The sequence below is a fragment of the Megalopta genalis genome, chromosome 5 (assembly GCF_051020955.1).
Source record: "Megalopta genalis isolate 19385.01 chromosome 5, iyMegGena1_principal, whole genome shotgun sequence".
In the NCBI taxonomy this organism is placed as follows: Eukaryota; Metazoa; Arthropoda; class Insecta; order Hymenoptera; family Halictidae; genus Megalopta; species Megalopta genalis.
In genome coordinates, this window is record NC_135017.1 from 16,055,460 (window position 1) to 16,075,404 (window position 19,945).

Genomic DNA, 19,945 nt, shown 5'->3' on the forward strand with positions numbered 1-19,945 from the left:
GTTTCAGAAAAATGCAAATCAATCGATTTACATGCGACCAGAATCGCGCGTTAATATTATGTAACTACGTTACATACTATCATGGCATTAGCATGCATATTTGGGACTGTACGCTCTACCATTAAATCGAAGGAACGCGCGATTTACATTAGTAAATAACAGCATTTATTGCGTTACATTTATATTCTTTCTCGCTTTGTCATTAAAACTATATCTATCAATTATTTATTCGAAATGAAAAAGATTTAAAAGAGAGAACAGTACCGCCATCTACGACAAATTGCTCTAGTTATTTTTCGCGCGCAATTTCTTATTTCGCCTAGGTTTATGTATCAACGATAGAGAGCAGACTCAGATCATTATGCGGATGTATATAGGGTACCGCCTTGGGCCAGCAGAGCTCGCCTCTCATTGGTCGTTCTCGTTTTTTCGTTAATAACTCGTAAACGACACTGCGGATTCCATTTGCGCTAAGGTAAAGGTTACTTCGAACGACCTCGGGAACCTCTCGTTTCCCGATTGCGAATGACCCTGTTTACAGCATTCTACATAATACAGAGAGAGAGAGAGAGAGAGAGAGAGAGAGAGAGAGAGAGAGAGAGAGAGGATATTGTATGTATATTTCATGTACAGACCAAGGCCCCTTTATCTGCTCTTCCACTTCGAAGGTTTATGGTCTACGGCCTATAGATACAATACCACACTGTACATAGCTATTCGTATTTTTATAAATCGACAACGGTCAAACGTTTATCGAATCGGTGGACGGTTTGAGACACATGCTTTGAAATGTAATGGATGACGATTCTGCCACTGGATGTTGTACAATTAATTATTAACATCGTCTATTGTTGGTCGATTATTAAACGATCGTCGATTTGATTTTATTAATGAAATGAGCAAAGTAACGGACGATGATGAACGTAGAAGACGCTCTTTGGAAGCAGGCAGAGAAATGGTAAGCACCAAAAATCTCGCTCTTTGTTTGCAATTAATTCTTGCTTCGCAGATTTCGTTCTTTGCCGGGTTTGCTATCGTTGGTTACTTTCGGAAATAATCGTTACGCGATTCGATGCCATTTGTTTACGTACGTAGTTATGCTTTCATGGTGCTTAATTGTCAATTATTATATTTTTCAATGCGACGATACATAGATAATTGGGAAAACAAGAGTAAAAATGCCCACATTTTAATTTCATTATCTCACCACGGACCGAGCGTGTCTCGAAACATTTGCGTTTCACATTTTTCATTTAAAAGTAGTGTTTTATTTTGATTTCTTTTATCGTTGATAATTGCATTCTTTCCCTCGACAAAACTATCAGTTTTTCCAGAATGCTCCTACTTTGACAGGCAAGAAACATCTTAGAATGTTTAGTATAAATTACTATGCGTATCGAGCGATCGTGGTATATCTTTCAGCTGGAGAAATACAAGGCGGAAAGAATTAATAAAGCCAAAGGCCCGGGTCATAGTCAAACGGACGATGCATCGGACGAGGAATCTTTTCGTATCGACAAATCCATTGGACGCAGAGAATCTTACGTAAGGAGACAAACGACGTGTCGCGACCGATACCGACGAATAGTAATATAAAAATTTTGACCGTCGTGTAACGTAGATGCACGAGGGTGTATCGTCGAGGGATGTCACCCAAAGCAGCGTCAGTATGAGCGAAGGAGAAGCCGACGGCGATTTGGAAGGACTCGCCGGGAGGGTAGCTCAGTTGGAAGAGATGCTACAAGGAAAAGAAGCCATAGTCGAAGCTTTGCACGCCGAGATAGACCACTTAAGAGCGGAGGCTTCGTCCCCTAATTCTTCGCAGAGTCAAAACAGTAGCATTCATGGCAAAGATATTATATCGTTGTATCATACGAAGGTATATTATATAACTAATATACGTATATCGGTCGAAGAAGAGAGACGCTCGAATATCGATTTCAATTTCTTCACCTTGTATTAATATGTGTGTCGATGAAATTACATTGTGTTTTGTTAAACAGTTGCAGGAATTTGAGAAAGCTATAAATAAACGTGATAATTTGATAGAGGAGTTGACATGGTCCCTGCAACAAGCACTATCTGCCAGAGATAATCTTGTTACTCAGTTAAGTTCTTTAAATGCTGTACAAATTCCGGATAAAGGTCGGGCTGGTACTGTAAATAGCGCAAACATGCAGGACAAGGTGAGTATTAGGAATTGCCGTAGGAACCGTTTGGAGGAACGAATCCGGTTGTGTTTACACGTTTATAGAATCGTTTGAATTCAATGGATTTCTTGTCAGATCGACGCCTTGGAAGCTACTCTAAGCAATCAGAGATCGATAATAGAAAAATTGAACGGTCAGCTGATACAGTCTCAAGAACGTGAACGTACATTGGAAATGGAGAGAGAGACTCGAAACGCCGAGATCAGCGACTACAAACTGCAAATAAACAATCTGAATGAACAGATTCGTTTGGGTGCAACTGACAAGAATTTGAATATCGCTGAGACTTTGGAACAGCAAAAGAAATACGAGGCGCGCGTCGATAAAATCAAGCAGGACATGCAACATATTTTAGAAAAATTCACGACCGAGACAAACATAAATACCGCACGACATCAACAGGAATTAAAAGTATGTAACAGAACCGAGGCTTTCTTCTAAACAAACGTTTCTACGTTTTCTTTTTCGTAGGAGGTGGCTGCGAAACACGAAACGGAAATCATGAATATTCAAGAGATGTACGAGGAACGATTGAAACAGTTTAAAGATGAAAATAAAGTACTAGCCGATCGTTTGAACAAAGACTTGCCCGATCTCGAAACCAGGCACGCCAAAGAACTTTCCATATTCCAAGCACAAATGGGCCATTATAAAAAGACCGTTGAGGCTTTGAAGCTCGAATTAGTAAACAGATCGGAGTCACAGCAAACCGCGCAAGCCGAACTGAGCCAGTGCAAAGCAAAAGTGAACGAGCTGAAGGTTCAATATGAGAACGCGCATCAAATACAAGAGTTGGAGCATCAAAAAGAAAGAGAAATGCTAGGTGAACAGATCAAGCTGCACAAGTTACAATTGGAAGATATCACGTCGAAATATGTTGCCGCGACCGCGATTCTGGAATCGAAAGAGAGCATCGAACGTTCGTTGGAACAGGCTCTAACGAATGCCGCGACACTAAAAGATGAGAACGATAGTTTGAAGTTCAAATTGGACGACTTGTCGTCGAGATACACCGCGGCTCAGTCGTTGATTGAAAATACTCAAGTGCACGAGCGAACTTTGAGCAATCGAATTTTCGACCTAGAGAAATCGTTGTCCAGACTCAGCGGTATCAACCTTAGCACGTTCAGTGGCCTAAATGAAACAGCTTATCAAAGTTTGGACGAAGTTGCGATTCAATTTCACCTGACGAAACAGAAACTCGAAGAGAAAGCGGAACTAGAAAAGCTTCTGATCGATAAAATTGAGAATCTCGAGGGCGAGGTTCGGAAAACGACGGAGGAGCTCGAGCAAGCAAATCTGGCTAGAAAATCGTACGAGAAGCAACTGAAGGACACAAGGAACATGTGCGACAAGTACAAGTCCGAGCTTAACTCGTTGAAATCTCTTGATACCGATGGCCAGAGTTGCTCGAGAGATTTGTTCGAAAAGACCGAGAAAGACCAACAGGAGATTAAGCAACTGAAAATAAATTTGGAGCAAAAGGAAGCAGAACTCGCGGATTCTCTGAGGCAGGTACAAGACTTGTCGCAGAAATTTCAAAAATCCGATGAGGAATGTCAGCAGCTGAAAAACGGATTGGCCACTGCGTGGGCCCAATGCGCGGAGGTAGAAGAGAAGTTGAATCAAACGTTGGCGTTGAACGAAAGCAAACTCGACTCGTCTGTCCCGATGTCTAGTCACGATAATACTTCGACGATGCGAATAAAATTCAATAGAACCGTAAACGATACTACGACGTTGTCCATCGATGATACGCACGATCAAAGCAGAGACGACAACAGGCTTTTCTACGGCAGGGACGACGACTCGTCGGACACGACCGGTGTCGTGGCATCGTTGCAGGCAAAGCTGGCATCGACTTTGCAGGAAAACGAAAGATTGGCCAAAGAACTGGAACGCTCGCTAGAGGCACAGCTCGATTACAATCGAGTTAAAGAAAAACCGAAACACTACTCGACATCGATGGACAACTCGATCATGGAGAAACATCGTGTCGAGGAGGAGGAGGAGGAGGAGGAGGAGGAGGCTCCGTGGAAAGAGCTAAGGACCGCGCATTCGCTGAAAGAATCTGTGAATCAACTCCGAGCGGAGAAAGAATTGTTGAGAAAGGAGATCGATGCGTTGATTTGTGTTCACGATAAGCAAATAAACGCGATAAAAGTCGAAACTGCCTCGGAAATTAGGAAAGTTCAATCGTTGGTATCGGGCGTGAAAGATGGCACAGCGGAGCTACGTGATCTAAAAACGGAATTGGAGATGCGACACGCCAAGGAGATGGAGGAATTGCGGACCTATTTCGAACAGAAATGTCTGCTGATGGAAAAGCAATATTCGGAGGAAATCTTTAGTCAGCAGTCGAAAAAGATGTCCGACAACGACAGCGAGATAGCAGACTTGACGGAAAGCTTGTATTTCGGCGGTGCCGGGGATTGCATGAACGTTTCGAACAATCTCTCCGAACGTAGCTCCAGGGTTGCTTCGCCGTTGGCGTTGGCGTTGGCGGACGAACAATCGAAACACAATACCAACGGTTTGAACAAGTACGAGCTCGAGACAACCGTTAAAGCGTTGCAACAGGAACTGCAAAATAAAATAATAGAAGTGCAGGAAGTAAAACTGCATTATGAAAAGAAGTTGGAGGAACAAAAGATGACATACGAAGGAGAATTGTATGGCAACAGAAGGGAACCAGAGAAACTGGAATTCTTGCGGAACATGGTGACTCGTGTAAGTATTTTATTATACCGGTCCAGAGAGTACATGGTATTTTGCGCATTTTTCAACCGTGTAAATAACAGATTATATTTTTATTACTTTCTTTCTATTTTTTCTTTCTTTATTCTTCATTCTCGTCTCTTCTTCTCTTTCCCTTCCCATCTGTCTTGCTCTGTTTCTTTCTACAATATTTAACGTTCCGTGTGTTAAAGCAGCTTCATCGACATGCGTCGTTTACTAATAACAATCTGACTAGTATTATTTTGTTAGGTTTCACTTTTAGATCAGTCTTACCCAAAGAAAGTGCATGCAATTGCTGAATAGTTTAGTTTTCGAATAGTTTTCAATAAGCTACATGTACACGATAAAAGCCAGATTTTACCATTCCCATTGTAACTAACATGCTACTGTGTGACCATATATGTGTGCATGCAGCATTGTCAAACAGAGTGGGATGCGGGTGCGTTGGAAAACGGTGAATTAACTCAACTGCGAGCGGCCTACCACCATCAGTTGGAAGAACAGATTGCGCTAGCTAAATTGGACATTGTCAATGCGCTTCAAGAACAAATTCAGGTAGTTTTAGATACACAGGAATTTCATTTCTCCACACTATCTACTGGTATATCTGAGCGTTTAAATACGTTTTCTTTGGCATAAAACGGTGTATTTATTTTCGAGGAACGGTAGTAGCGATCGGCTGGTTTTCTTTAACAATGATTGTCGTTTATGAAACTAGGCCCTCCTGTCGGTCGAATCGGAGGTCGATGATATTTGGTCGCCAGAGTTGCTAGAGTTACGCGACAAACTGACCGGCAATGCGAAACGCGAGATGCAGTTGCTGAAAGATGCTCATGCAGCGGAAGTGCAACGGCTCAAGGAGGAATACTCGCGCAACGTAGCCAGAATGATAGACCGTCATCAAGAGGAGCTGAATAAGATTCGAGATGGCGTGCCCGTCACCGATTCGAAGAAAGTCTTGGCCCAGCTTGGAGATTCAAATGTTCTTGAAGAGAGGTATTCGTCTTGTATTATAGTACTAGTTTATCATCGAGTACCATTGGATCGATGGCGCCATAGTTGTCCGTTTCGTTCTGCAGGAATAGTTTGTACAAAATCTGTGCTACCCTGAGAACCTTGGTCGAAGAGCTACTAAAATATTTTCTCGTGTGCGAAGAGGAAGTCAACGATACTCTGATCGGCGAAATTTTCAAGAGACAACCGCGCGACGGTGTCGGTAACGAGAGAACGTTGGAGAACACCGAGGACGTTAAAAAGTTGAAGAACGAAGAACACGCTAGTCCAAGTTCGTCGAGATTAAATTCATCCGGTTCGAGGATTCGACGAGTTCACTTTGCACCGCAAACTACAGAAATAATATCCATAATGAACAGCGATAGCGAGACTTGGCAAACAATATTGGGAGAGAAGAACGACATCGTCGAAAAATTGAAAGAGGAATTGAACAGCTGCGTGCAACGTTTGAAGTCCGAAAACGCCGAGATTCTCGCGATTACGAACAGAAAGGACGGGGATCGTGGTCAAGGTGGTCCTTTCCCGAAAGAGGTCGCCTGGATGAATCAAATGAACGAACAGCTCGCTTCCAAGCTGCAGGAAACGGAATCCATGATTTTGAACTACGAACAGGAAACGGAGCAGCTGAAACTTACTGTTCTTGATCTCCAAAGGAAATTGATCAACGTAGAAAACAAGAAAGAGATCATTACCGAAGGTTACGGAGAGAACGACGACGTCGGCGTAGAAATTACCTTGCAAGATTTCACGCATCTACAGGAGAAAGGTAAAAACACGCGAGATTCGTTCTCGTTCTCGTTCTCGTCCGACGTCTCTAACATTCTGTGGGATTTCAACTGATTTTTCAGCGAGGCACGTATTGTCGAACGGAGGAGAAGACTGTACGGTCCTGTTGCAACTGATAGAGGAATTGTGTAGACAGAGCGACAAATTGATGGAGGATGCCAGGAGAGAGAAAGAAGACTTGCAGCAACAGGTAAACGTGAATTGAAATTCACCAAGGAACGGTGCACAGATATTGCATGTCTTTTTAATACATAGAATTGTTATGTTACATACATACAAACAAGTTGTGGTGTATTTTGCATATTTAAAAGGAGTTTTGTACATGGTACCTTATATTATCTGTACCTATCAGTTTACCGGTATAATAGTTCGTACACATTGCACAAGATCTTCTTTTTAGTTAGCCTCCTCGTTATCCATGTATCATCACCGTTCACTTTTTCAATCTGTTTTGTTTGATTATGCATATGCGACTCCGACTCGGATCCGAGTCCAGTGCCTGAAAGGAACAGAACAGAACAGAGGAAGGGATATGCTAGCGATATTCATATTATATTAGTGGAAACACAAGGGAAACAAAGAACAAGAAAGAAATAATAGACGATTACAATTGTGTGCCTGGGTCTGTGATACCGTTTTTAAAGAATTGATTGGCATTCTGTTGTCTTGCCGGCAGGTACCTTTAGAACCTACTCCTCCCCCATACATTCACAGGGTTTGCTGCTTAAAGGTAAATCATAGAGATACTAATACTATTATAAAAGCTGTACCGCGTAAGTTAATCTTAACATTGCGTACATGTAAATTTGAAAATTCTTATGTCTCGTATAAGTGCCTCACGATTAACGCTCCAGCACGTATAACTATTATGTAGTGTTATGGCAAATTTTCTTTCGCATGCGCACAATTAATATATTGTACACTAACCGATTATCCGTTCTTGCTCCCTCTCTTCTCATCTATGCCACTTGCCAATAATAAAAATAATGCTAAACAAATCGTATACCATTCGGTTCTTGGTTGTCCGTTGATCGATCAATGTCTTTTCTAATAGCATAGAATAGAATAGAATAGAATGCGATAAAATATACATAATTGTATGCTAAAGTTGAATTTGTTACACGGTTTAATTCGATGAAAATATGTGTAGATTGAAGCAGCTGATAAACAATTGAAAGCAACACGCAGATTCTTGGATGAACAAGCAAGCGAAAGAGAAGTGGAACGAGACGAAGCAGCCAAACAAATACATCTTTTGCAGGGACAGTTGAAGGAGCGCGAACGCGAAAAGGGAAGAGACTTGCGTATCACCTCGGAGGTAATTTCATGTTTGATTGTCTCTAAACGGGAAAAACAGAACAAGAACGATTTTGCCTTATTTTATCGTTATTCGAATAGCAAAGATTTCTACTTATTTTTTCGTGCGATTCAATTAATACATAAAACTCGGCTAGAAGAAACAACAACTAATCGTTTTCTCATATATTCCGGCTTGGGTTTCCTTCCTCTCCCTCTATTTCTCTCTCCCCCCCCCCCCCCATAATTTTCACTGACTCGTCGAGTATGCAAAAAATGATTCGGCTAATCGATAAAGCGTGGAGGGTATCTTGCCAATTAATTATTGTTTCTACGACTATCATTGTTTATATTATACCTATACTGCGATTAGGCAGCTTATAACCACGCATCGTCACTGATTGTATTAACACAAGTTTTCCTGCACTCTGGTTTTGGTTTTCTGTATGTCGCACAAAGCAGTCTACACTATCACCTGAACCAACGTCAGAGGTACCTGTGCTTCAAACATCTGACATCAATGCAACTGTGAGTGGTATTTTACTATTTACTGTAAGAATTCGCGATAATAACTGGCACCGTTGGAGGCAGGCAGAGCGTATATTAGGTAGAGAAAGAAAAAGCAAAAGAGCAAGATACCGCTTATACGTTAGGCATTCCTCGACAACTTTTATGCATGCGATTACAGCGGCTTTTGGGGCATACGATTAGATAGGATTGTGGCGATTATGTTCCCCAATAACATACTTGTACGCTTTATATGTTGGTGGTGTTTTGTTTTTTAATAGATCGCAGTGTTTTGTACTCGCGAACGAGAATCGGTACGAACAGAGTTCACGGACGACTAATGAAAAGATTACTGTGTAATTTAGGTGGAGGCTCTCGAGTCACAAATGAGGGAAATGTCATCCCTTATGTCCGACACAGAAGCCAGGAAGATCGAGACCGAGAGCGAACTGAAAGCAGCCATCGACAAGATCTGGGTGTTACGAGACATTATTACAGACTTGGAGCAACAGCTACAATCCAAATCGGAAAAAGAGGAGTCTTTGCAGCTTCAAATCGGTCAACTGGAAACTGTGATCGCCGCACAAACCAAGAACCAGCAAGAGTTGGTACAGGAGCTGGACACGGTTAAAATGGGTAGCGAAAGTAAGCAGCTTAACGAGCACATCAATCACTTACAGGTAAGACATTCGACCCGCTCGATCGGTTAACGAAACGTTATATATGTACATTATCTCTGGTAATGCGATACGACACGATGCGATTCACAGGAGGAGTTGAGGAAACACAAACTAAGTTCCGAACAGTTTAACGCGAATTCTACCGCTCTGAAACAAATGAAGTCGGAGCTTCGCGAGATGCAGATTCAGTTGGACAAGAGGATCAAAGAATTGGAATCGATACATATGTGTAGCTCCAATTTAAGTCTGAGTCAACCTAGCGAGGACGTGTCGATCAGAGAGCAAATCGACGCGGCACGTTGCCCTACTCCGGACGATCCCAATTCACCGCCAATGTTGCCGTTGGACCAGTTACTCAAGCTCAAGGAGAAGATGTCGAAACACGCGAGAGCCGAGGAGGTTGCGTTCAAGAGAATCAAGGATCTAGAGATGCAGGTGGCTGCATTGAAGAACCAGAACGAAGAGTTGCAAGCGGAGCAGGAGATCTTGCAACAGACCACCTCCGAACAATTGTATCAAATCGAAGCGATGCGCGGCCGTCTGGAACAGCACAAGCAAAATGCGCCCTTCGCGCAGAGGCAAGCGACGTCGCGGCTCGAGTTGCAGCTTCACGAAGCAAATACCAAATTCCAATCGTTGGAGTCCGCCGTAGCGGAGAAGGACTTGGAATTGAGGGACACGCTGAATCAGTTGGACAGAGTCAGCCAACTGTTGCAGGAGAAAGAATCGGAGATCGCGAATGTCGTGCAGGTGGAAAGGTCTACCATCCAGAAGCTGCGCGAACACTTGGAGATCGTCGAGGAGGAGAATAGAATTTTACAAGCGAAAGTCGGCGTTCAAGAACACTCTCAACTCGAACTGCCGCGGCTGATCGACAGCATGCTGGCCGACAAAAACGAGGAAATCGACCACATGAAGGACCAGTTGTCGAAAAAGGACAAACAACTGCAACTCTATTCCTCGTTGAACCTGGACGAGACGCAACTGAGAGAACTGATTCGACAGACCGAACCAAAGAACAGTGCCCGTACGTTGAGCGACATTCTGTCGATTCACTCGGAATGCGAGGAAACGTCGGAGGCCGTTCGTGGAACGAATTTCACTCAAACGTTGCCAAGCGTATCCACTTTGAGAATTCCCACAGCATTCGTTTCGGCCAAAATCATGGACGACACCGCGGCGCTTTCACCTTTGGACAGCACCGCCACCAGTACCACTGGCAAGATCGGACTGCGTGTACCACCGTTGGACCTGGGCTCTCGTTCTCAGAGTTTATCGGCCGCGTCGAACCAACAGTCCTCGGAAATGGATTTGTTGCAGCCCGCTGAACCGACCTCTAGGAACTCGGAGGAGAACGACGGCACACCGATGAACGACAGCGAGAAGAAGAACGAGTATGTAATCGTCGACGATAAAGTCGACGACAAAGTAGACGGCAAAGTCGACGACGAGTCGCTTGTTCGTTCGGTGTGCGTCACTCCGCGCGTGAAACATGTGGAAACTTCGATCAACGAGTACATCGAGGAAATGGAAAAGTTGGAACATCAGTTGGAGATCGTTCGAGAAGAGTTGCGAACGAAATCCGAAATTTTGGCGAAACGCGAGGCAGATTTGCTGTCGCTGCAAAAACTGTACAACGAGTTGCAGACGGAAGTTAAAGAAGTCGTGGAGACGCTTACCACGGACAAGTGTTTCTATCAGAATCAGTACGAGTTGTCGAAAACGTCCGAAAATAAAATCAAAAAGGATCTTCTGGAGGTGGAGAACGTTTTGAAATTGAAAACCGCAGAGGTCCAAGAGCAAAAATGTAAAATTCAGGTCAACGAGAAGATCATCATGGAGTTGAGTTCGGAGAATGGTAAGTTGAAGGCGGATATCAAGGAGAAGGAGCAACAACACGCGAACAAGTGTGCCTCGTTGTTGCGAGAGAACGCCCACGAGTTGGAGACTATGAGGAGCAAGGTTCTCCGGCAGGACAAACAATTGAACGAACTCAAGACCAAGAACGAGTTGCTCAAACAAGAAATCGTCGAGTGTCAACGAGAGATGACCGAAGGTTTGAACAACAGAGATCAGACTATCAGGCGACTCGAGGAAATGGTACGACGCGTTAGCTTTTCGGAAGCATCCTCGCCTTCGAACGAAAAGGACGAGGAGATCCATCATCTACAGGAATATTTGAAGGAGAAGGACAAAGTTATACGGCAAATGAACGACGACAGCAAGAGTTTGCACAGAGCTTTGGAGACTATACAGAATAAGATGAAGGAGTCCGGTAACGTGGTCGAGCTCAGAAGGAAGCTGAGAGAAGAGCAAAAACTGAATGCCGAGCTGAGGAACGCGATGGATAAGCTGAACAAGGAATTGTCGGATTTAAAGTTGGCCACGCGTGAGTATATTATTTCCGGTTTACGTGGTACACGATAATACGATAGTACGATACGATCGATTTCATTCGCAGACCAATCGATAACGAACTTTCACACTTGCAGAGCGGTCACAGGAGGACACCGACATCGAGGACATGGTGCAGAGGGAGCTGAATTTGTCGGCGCATCTCGACAGACGGCTGATGAATGCGATCGAAACCGACCAGGAAGATGGTATCTGTAAAGTGGAGAATCAAGTTCAAACCAGAGGGCCTCGTCGGGAGGGCGTTCAAAGGAGCAGCGAATTAAAGCTACAATTGAGTCAGGCGAATAGGATCAACGACGAATTGAAAAAGTTGAAAGACGACTTGGAAATCGAAAGGGGAATGTTAAAGTGTCAGATCGCTGAGTACGAGGGCCGGATCTTCCAACTTAAGTCTGATCTAGCGATGGAGCGCAAACAGGTTGCGAAGCTCAACGAAGAATTATTCGCCGAGAAAAGCTTGATTCGGAGCTTGAAGATCCAAATCGAGAAGGAGCATAGATCGATGGAGTCCGGTCACGTGCAGGACTCGGAGTTGATCGAGTTTCTTCAGAATAAGCTGAAGACGTCACTGGACAACGAGGCGAGGCTGCGCAACGATCTTTCCTTGTTACGACAAGAACACAAAAGCCTAGAGATACAGCTGAGTTTGATGAAGGAACACGTACAGTCCCAACAGTCCCAGAAGTCCGACGAATTGCCGAAACTAGCGGACCTTTTGGAAACTGAGAGGAAAAAGTATTTGTCGGTGATGGAAAGCTTGGAAAAGGAAGAACGTAATAGCGCGGAACTAAAGGATACTTTGAGGAAGCTACAATCGGAGAAGAATCGATTCGAGAAACAGCTGGAGGTGGAAGTGGAGGAGAAAGAGAAATTGATAAGCAGCCTTGCTCTGGTCGAGGGAATCAGGGACCATTTGCAAACAGATCTCGGTCGCACCAAAGAGGAGTTGAAAGCGCGGGAGGAGGAGTGCGAATGGCTCCAGAAGAGAATCAAGACAACGTCCGACGCGGAAATCAAAAGGCAAGAGCAAAGGACCAGTGAACAGAATCAGCTGAAGGGATTGAGGAGGGAGATCAACAATGCCAGAGAGGTGATGGTTAGTATGCGTTTAAGCGGTTTATTCGATCCTTTGTTTGCCCGACTCTTCGAACGAAATTGTCCGTTGAACAGGTGGACTTGGAAGCCGACATGAAACAGTTGCGTGAACGCGAGATGAAACTGACCGAAACGGTGGAGAGTCTTCGGGAGAAAGAAACGTATCTGCTTAAGGAATTGTCCGCTGCCAAAGACGAAGAGACAAAGTTGAGGGACACGATCGCCGAGTTGCAACAGGAATTGAGATCGTTCGCGGAAAGGGAACTGGAGTTAGCTAGAGAATTGAAAAACAGGTACGGTGGCGACAAGACCGCCACGCCTACCAAATTGCTGCAGAAGATCAAGGTATTTGGAAGGATAATGTTACCAATCCGCCTAGTCTGTAACACACCTATAATTGTAACATTTTCTTCCGTAGGAACTCGGCGACATCAACAAAAAGTATCTAAACGAGAAAAGCATGCTTCAAGAGAAGCTTGTGAAAGCGCTGGAGGATAAGGAGCAACTCGGTCAACGAGTCAAATCGCTCGAATCTCGTTTGAAGAGAGGCATCGAGTCTCGCGATGCGAACGCGGCGATCGGTGGAGATTGCGCGGACAAGGTAATTTTCTCGTGTTTTCTTTGGTACAATTGGCCCGGCGCGTAATTCCGTATGCGAGCGTAATACGTAATAATATACATATAACAAACTAATTTTCTGTTGTTCAGTTGCAACACTTCTATGGGAAATATATACGAGCCGATAGCAGACGCAAGGCTTTGACTTACCAGAAACGTTACCTGCTAACCATCGTAAGTGGTTATCAGATCTCCGAGGAGAACACATTGTCCATTCTGGCGCAATTGACTAGCGAACAACGATCCTATACCACAGCAGGCCGTCATAAAAAGTCTCCGCGAGTACGCTTCAAGAGCGCTGCTCTGGTACTCATCAGTATCCATAGAATGAAGTGGCTGATCGTTAGGTGGAGCATCGGCAGAAGAATAGGTGCCCAGACGTTGCTGTGGAACGTGGACCAGTCGTACGTGCCGGTACAGAAACTTGCCATGGATCATTCTCCCCCTGTTCGAGAAAGACCTGTCGCAAAGTGAGCAAATTTCTTCAATTCGTTTCGCTGTTCCTTTAATACTCTACCATTTTCCTACATTTTCAGCGAGGATGGTAATTTCGACGGATTCGCGCTTGCACAGTATTATCAACGGTTAAAAAACATTCAACAGACATTAGGTTTAGCGATGGCTGAATCTGTAAATCGTCAGATTCATCCCGAATAGTATTATATATTATAAGAGCGTTCGAGTCTTCGACACGCGGGGTAAGGCAAGCATGATAAACGTACCACGAAATCAAGTTGCGTATAATCGCGCGTGGAATTGATTGTCAAACGGGTATTTCAATCTAGGAATATTTTGTTCGGATTTCATCGTTCGCGGGCATGTATTTTTCTTATGGCATGTAAATAGGATTGCAGCATAGTAACTGCAATTGTTGGACACGCGTCAAGCCTTCTCACCGATTACCGCGTTGTGTGCTTTTTAAAGAGTTGCCACTGCAACATTCGACAACCCGAAAAAGAGACTAGAACGTTTAGTGCTAAATAATTGTGCTCATATACCAAGTTTTACCAAAGGTACGATAGACTTTAGTTATAATTGTACTTTGTTAATCCTTTCAAGAGGATGTGAACCAGTGCCTTGTCAACTATGCTACAATATAATAAGTGTCTAGTATTTATTTATTATCGATTATCGAACTGTAAGTTTTTATAATGTGAATAAACTCTATGCAATGGCTTTTTATGAAACCGGCGAGACAAAAATTAATAATTCGTATCGTTTCGGTATGTTGGTATATTTAAACAAGATAGTAATACCAGTATAGGAAAGAAAAAGGGCAGAGTTCTTGAAATTGGATACTCTCGAAACTCGGGTAAACAACAATTTGTAGTCGTATAAAACAACTTACGAGAACATTGTGACCAGAGAATACGAACTTATCCAGATTCAACACCAATCCATAAGAATCGTTTGTATCGAGAACAAATTAAATTATATGTTCCGGGTTTCGAAAAATTTCGAAACCTCGCAATGTTTCGAATTCGAGTTTCACGAATTTAAACATCCGGTTTCGTCGACCCCCCCCCCCCCCCCCCCTCCATCCCTAGTAAATATGTTATAATGTCGGGTCGATCCTACAGGTAGACTACCCGGCATACAACAATGTAAGCCGTAAGTGGAGATCCGAACGCGTCCGAAGTTACCCGATCCACCCCCCGGCTTCAACGGTCATGGACTCTCGTGAACAGTCGACGAGAATGGAAGAGTCGAGAATCGACGTCACGACCGACGATCGAGAACGCGGCAGCAGGATTGTTTTTTTAAAAGGATTCTGATCGAGTCGGTTTTGGTACAGTGCGAATTACTCTGACAATGGAAAAGGAAATAGATTGAGCCTAAAGCAATATTAAAACCGGTACGTTTACGGTTACCCCAAAAAGATAGCAAGATATAGCAAGATTCTATGGTTTCGTACACTCTCTTAAGCGTTGCCTAATTACAATTTTGTTGCCCATGTTTTGTTGAACGATGTTCGGAAAAAGTCACATCCAATCATCGTTGATGAATGCTCGATGGTATTTACATATTTACAACAAGGTGAGTGATAAAATATTATATATGGCAATCATCTAGCTTCCATACAGAGCGTCGTAAAATATCCAATACAATCCGAACAAAACTGTTTCGCTGCTATTACTCTGTTTGTTACATCGATGCTTGATATGCTTCGGATCGCAACATTAAGCTCCGCCTCCTGATTATCGCCGCAGTGTGCGAGGCGGAGCCTAATGTTGCGTTCCGAAGCATTCCGAGCACCGTGTTACGTAATACATTATCAAATTGTATCGTCTATTTCTGGACACCTTGTATATCATCGATATCGTACATGTATTTAAAGCTACGTTCGATTTTGGTAAACGTAACCTAAGAATATAAGGCTTCTCTTTTGTTATTCGTTTATAATTACAGTCTAAAACGGTGCAAATCTTATCTTATTACTTTAAATATTAACTCGTTCCTATCGTTTTAGTATTTTCGTGGTTCGTTACAATTACTACTGGACTGCAGATTTTATGCATTTCCATAGTACGGTTTCTTGTTTCGAACATTTTTACTGGTTGGAAGCTTATCGAATATTCGTTTTTGACCGGATAAATTTCTCTTAAATTCGAGTCTTTCGAAATCAGAAAGCAGATCACAGACCAGAGAAACATCTGCATAAATATCAGCAGTCCAGTTAGAAGGAATCTTTCGAAGATTTCTAATACTTTCTTTGTAAAATATCATAGAACGTACAAATTTGCTATTTGTCCCTGATCAAGGTCGCACAAATTCCAGATTCCAAATCGACATACGGAAGAACTTGAGAAGAAGACCAGTCGGAAAACCATTAAATCATTTGCGAAAACATTCTGGGAGACGATCGTACGAAAATATTAGAATGGGACAGTTTGTCAATTCGAATCGGTGCATACGTTGGAAATTGGAATGCTTTCGTACATATTTGTTATTACTAGACTGCGGATCTTTATGCAAAGTACAAATTTTCCTCATCCTCGTTCTACATATAAAACAAAAGTTGAAGAAAAAGGTATATACGTATATCTTCTTTTAACGATATTAATAGCGGCTATAAATGCATAAAATTCCGCAATCTAATTATTACATTTGTAATTTGTGTCAGGATTCTGGAACATCGAATCGCCCGCGCAAACGAAATGCAACGATCTATCGATGGCCCTGCTCGATGGAAGTGCAGCCGCCATTTTGATATCGACTTTCGTATCGTCTATCGTCTATCGTCTATCGTATATCGTATATCGTATTACATCGTGTATGTCTCGTCATGTGTATTACATGCTGGCATCGTTTCGTACCATTCGTATCGGTATCACATTTGTTTTCTGTTGGAATTAGCCGCGTTTACGACTGCTGCAGGCATCTTTGAAGTTAGTCGCGTTGAACGGGCCAAAATAGTCGTCGTGGAGCTGACGAATGATGGTTTCGATCGGGCACAATTTCGAATCTTTACGAACTCTGTCGGTATCCGACCGCTCCGTGTAACTTGCACTATAGAAATTGGCGTTTCTACAGAATGGTATCTTTTGTGTAAAGTCTTTTCCATTGACTATCACACGGAAATAAAAGTCGCTGGCTACATGGTTCTCGTTTCTCGAATTGAGGCGATAAACCTCGATGACGAAACGGGACGCGTAATGCGGCATGGCCAATTTGTCGGAGAAGATGCCGAGAGCGGTTGCCAGGTACTCGAGAGTTTTATCGTGTCCCGAGTATAAAACTATCTTCGGCTTCGCCTCGGATATAATGCGTAACATGTACGAGACTATGTTCCGAAGAAGCCCGTATGCCCTTAGCAACCCGTATTTTCGACGATTGCTGCTTTTAGCCACTTGCTTCGACTCCCATTCGCTATAGGCGAACAGGCCTGTCACGTGTTCGGTCTTGACGCAGATTCGTTGCGCCTCCAAATCGACGCAAGGTAAAGAAGCTCCATGGCAAACATAGGTCAACAATGCATCTTTCAACGTGTTGGGATCCATCGTCTGTGCCTGATCCGGGATTTCGAAGACCGCGTTCGACGCTTGTCTTATCAGTTCCCCAACCGCCGGATGGGACTTTAGATGGTCGGACATTTCCTGAAACCGTTTCAGATGGTCGTCAGGTTAATCGTCGTATCAGGAGGACAACGATACAGGTACTTTCACGTTTGAAATCGTTTGAAATCGTTTGAAAACGTCTGAAACAACCATCCGAAAGCATCCAACGTTACCTTGACATGCTGCTTGAAAAATCTTTCTGCCGCAGGACACGCGCAGTCGGTATTGCAAAATGCGTAGCTTTGACTCTCCTGCATGCTGATCTTGGCAAGATTCTGGAAGCCGTCGGTCTCTAAGAGCGCGTACAACAAAGCAACGGCGCTTTGAACAGTCCTACGATACCTGGTGCTGTATACAACCACGTCTCTGCCGGATACTGTACCGTTCCCCAAATTAAGTTTATGATAATAAGCGTTTCTAAGAACGATTCCTGTTTTTAGGAGTTGAGATACGCCCAGAGTGGTCAATTGGCCGATTCTGCAGTCCTTAGAGTTGGCTGGCAGCATAGGAAAACCATGGAAGGGTCCTAGGAATTGTGCCCACGCCGTTCTGGAATAACTGGAGATGTTCTGAAGAAAATTGACATAGTTTTGATAGACGATTTCCAATTCAGGGGTAGAAGCAAAGTCTCCGCCGCAGTTTACTACGCTTATGTTTCGAACATGACCCAACGGACCCCTGTCTCCGTGCCGTATAAATACCAAAACACCGCCCAGCGTTAGATTTCCATCCAATTTTCCTAGGAGAAGACAGAAGATGGAAGAGTACGGCGAAGAATCGGAACATTATCTAGTCTATGTAATTCTCGGTACCTTCTGATTCTGCAATAATTTCATTGGGTGGATTGCAAAATCGGAATATCTTCTTGGTTTTTACGTCGGCTTTCAAATTTCTAGGATATTCTCGAACGGAAACGTCGTTCCCCAGGACTCTCGCTTGTATAGAGCTCTTCTCGTCTATACCAATGTATTTGTACATACCTGAAAAGTTTCGAGAATAGAATTTGACGAGTAAACGTATATAGGTACAGCATCTACGGTATTTCCATCTTCTACAGAAAGAATCCGTACTCGAAAGAGGGAGATGGTAGGTACGAAGGAAACATCGACGCATGCACTAAGAACACAGGGTAGTGTCCCGGCTTAGGCGTTTACGCGCGCGTTGCATCGAATTGGACGAAAGTTTGTCATGGAAAGCAAAGACTCGCATCGAAGCTGGGAAAGGAGGACCGAGAAAAGTGACAACGCAACTCGTGTACGCGTAAATGTGCGTGCTATCGTGCAGCTTAACGCATAGCGTAATACTCTATGCATACGACCGTACGATATAGGAATCGTAGAATATGGAACACGAGACGCGGTGTTTCGTACGATTGTTTATACGAACGTATACGTATACGCGGTATACGGTGTCCTACAACGTTCTACGGCAAGATAAACTGAGAGCTAGAATATAAATACGAATTTTCAGATTACCGGCAACGAGCAGGAATATCCAGACGCTGAGGATCACGTAGCAATAAAATGCTCGATGCTGGTAGGACAGTCGAACCATTTCGGCCAACATTTTGTAATGAATTTTCTGGCTTTTACGACAGATTCCAATTCGTGCCAGGTCCTCTCTTGATCCGGTTATCGCGGCCTCGATGTCGCCAACGACGACGACGACGACGACGACGACGCCGGCACCAACACCGAGCCGAACAACCAGGATGAATCCGGTTCAACGACACCGCTCCCGGATGCATCCTCTTTCACCGGCTACTCTGCTACATAATCCCTTTGCCGCGTTGTTCGAAAGCCTATGAGATATCTTTGGATAGTCGCTAGGGGAACCCTCCGATTTCGGTCTACTCCTGAACCCCGGAATCGACTCGAACCAGAGCGAGAGAACGTCGAAGGACGCTGCCGGTCGTATCTCTTTTAACATGTCTTGATTTTTCTGTTCGATTCCGTCGACCGATTATTGGCTTGTTTACTTCTCAGATATCCGGAGAGATCCGGACGCTGTCGAGGTGTCTAGGAAGAAACGACCGACGCGAAACGGTCGTGCAAGCGGTGTATCGATGCTCTTCACGGAATCGGTTTAGGTATATCAGCCTTTTTTACCCGTAACATTGGCCAGACTAGATTTCGATCGCTGTCATTCGTTTCATTAGTCCGGTCAAACTTTGCGCGTTCAACTTGCCACGAGATTCGTTGTTTTCTGGTTTTGATTTTGCTTTTGTTAACGCGTCGTCTTTCCGTGTTTCTAAATGCGATCGTTTCCCTCGGCGATAATAACGGGGGAACGCGCGACCAGTGCGATTCGACGAACGCAATGGATTCTCGCTAGCATCTCGCCAAAGTAGTCACCCTCTCACTGGTTTGCACCTGAGCAACGTCACCTCGCTGATCGCACTTGCGTGATATCACAGGCGGTCCGGAGAACGGAACGAAACGGAAGCGTAACCGAAGCCCTGATCGACCATTTTTCAGCGACCACGGACAGATAATCCGTGTTCCTTGCGACAAGAGTAGGTTATCGG

The 19,945-nt window shown here is 43.9% G+C and overlaps 2 protein-coding genes across 9 annotated transcripts; one reads left to right on the plus strand and one right to left on the minus strand.

Moving 5' to 3' along the window:
- The first annotated feature begins 690 nt into the window (after nt 1-690).
- LOC117226934 (uncharacterized) lies at nt 691-15,785 on the plus strand. 8 transcript variants are annotated; one of them, XM_076521940.1, is made up of 20 exons: nt 691-958; nt 1,423-1,545; nt 1,622-1,879; nt 2,004-2,186; nt 2,286-2,621; nt 2,682-4,940; nt 5,364-5,504; nt 5,668-5,945; nt 6,029-6,729; nt 6,812-6,939; nt 7,426-7,479; nt 7,900-8,067; nt 8,505-8,573; nt 8,918-9,232; nt 9,323-11,621; nt 11,725-12,743; nt 12,818-13,087; nt 13,161-13,343; nt 13,451-13,830; nt 14,941-15,785. In XM_076521940.1, exons 1-20 carry the CDS (start codon nt 896-898, stop codon nt 14,942-14,944), a joined length of 9,231 nt encoding a protein of 3,076 aa, XP_076378055.1. In that variant the 5' UTR covers nt 691-895; the 3' UTR covers nt 14,945-15,785. The 8 variants fall into 8 exon arrangements, with proteins under 8 accessions (XP_076378055.1, XP_076378057.1, XP_076378051.1 ...); XM_076521936.1 differs by lacking the exon at nt 14,941-15,785 and adding an exon at nt 13,897-14,547 and having other exon boundaries at nt 693-958; XM_076521937.1 differs by lacking the exon at nt 14,941-15,785 and adding an exon at nt 13,897-14,547 and having other exon boundaries at nt 693-958; nt 8,508-8,573.
- Nucleotides 14,579-19,024, minus strand: LOC117226940 (2-phosphoxylose phosphatase 1). The gene is made up of 4 exons (XM_033481743.2): nt 18,894-19,024; nt 18,231-18,398; nt 17,592-18,157; nt 14,579-17,457 (listed from the first exon to the last, which is right to left on the minus strand). Exons 1-4 carry the CDS (start codon nt 18,982-18,984, stop codon nt 16,714-16,716), a joined length of 1,569 nt encoding a protein of 522 aa, XP_033337634.1. The 5' UTR covers nt 18,985-19,024; the 3' UTR covers nt 14,579-16,713.
- Between the last annotated feature and the right edge of the window lie 921 nt (nt 19,025-19,945).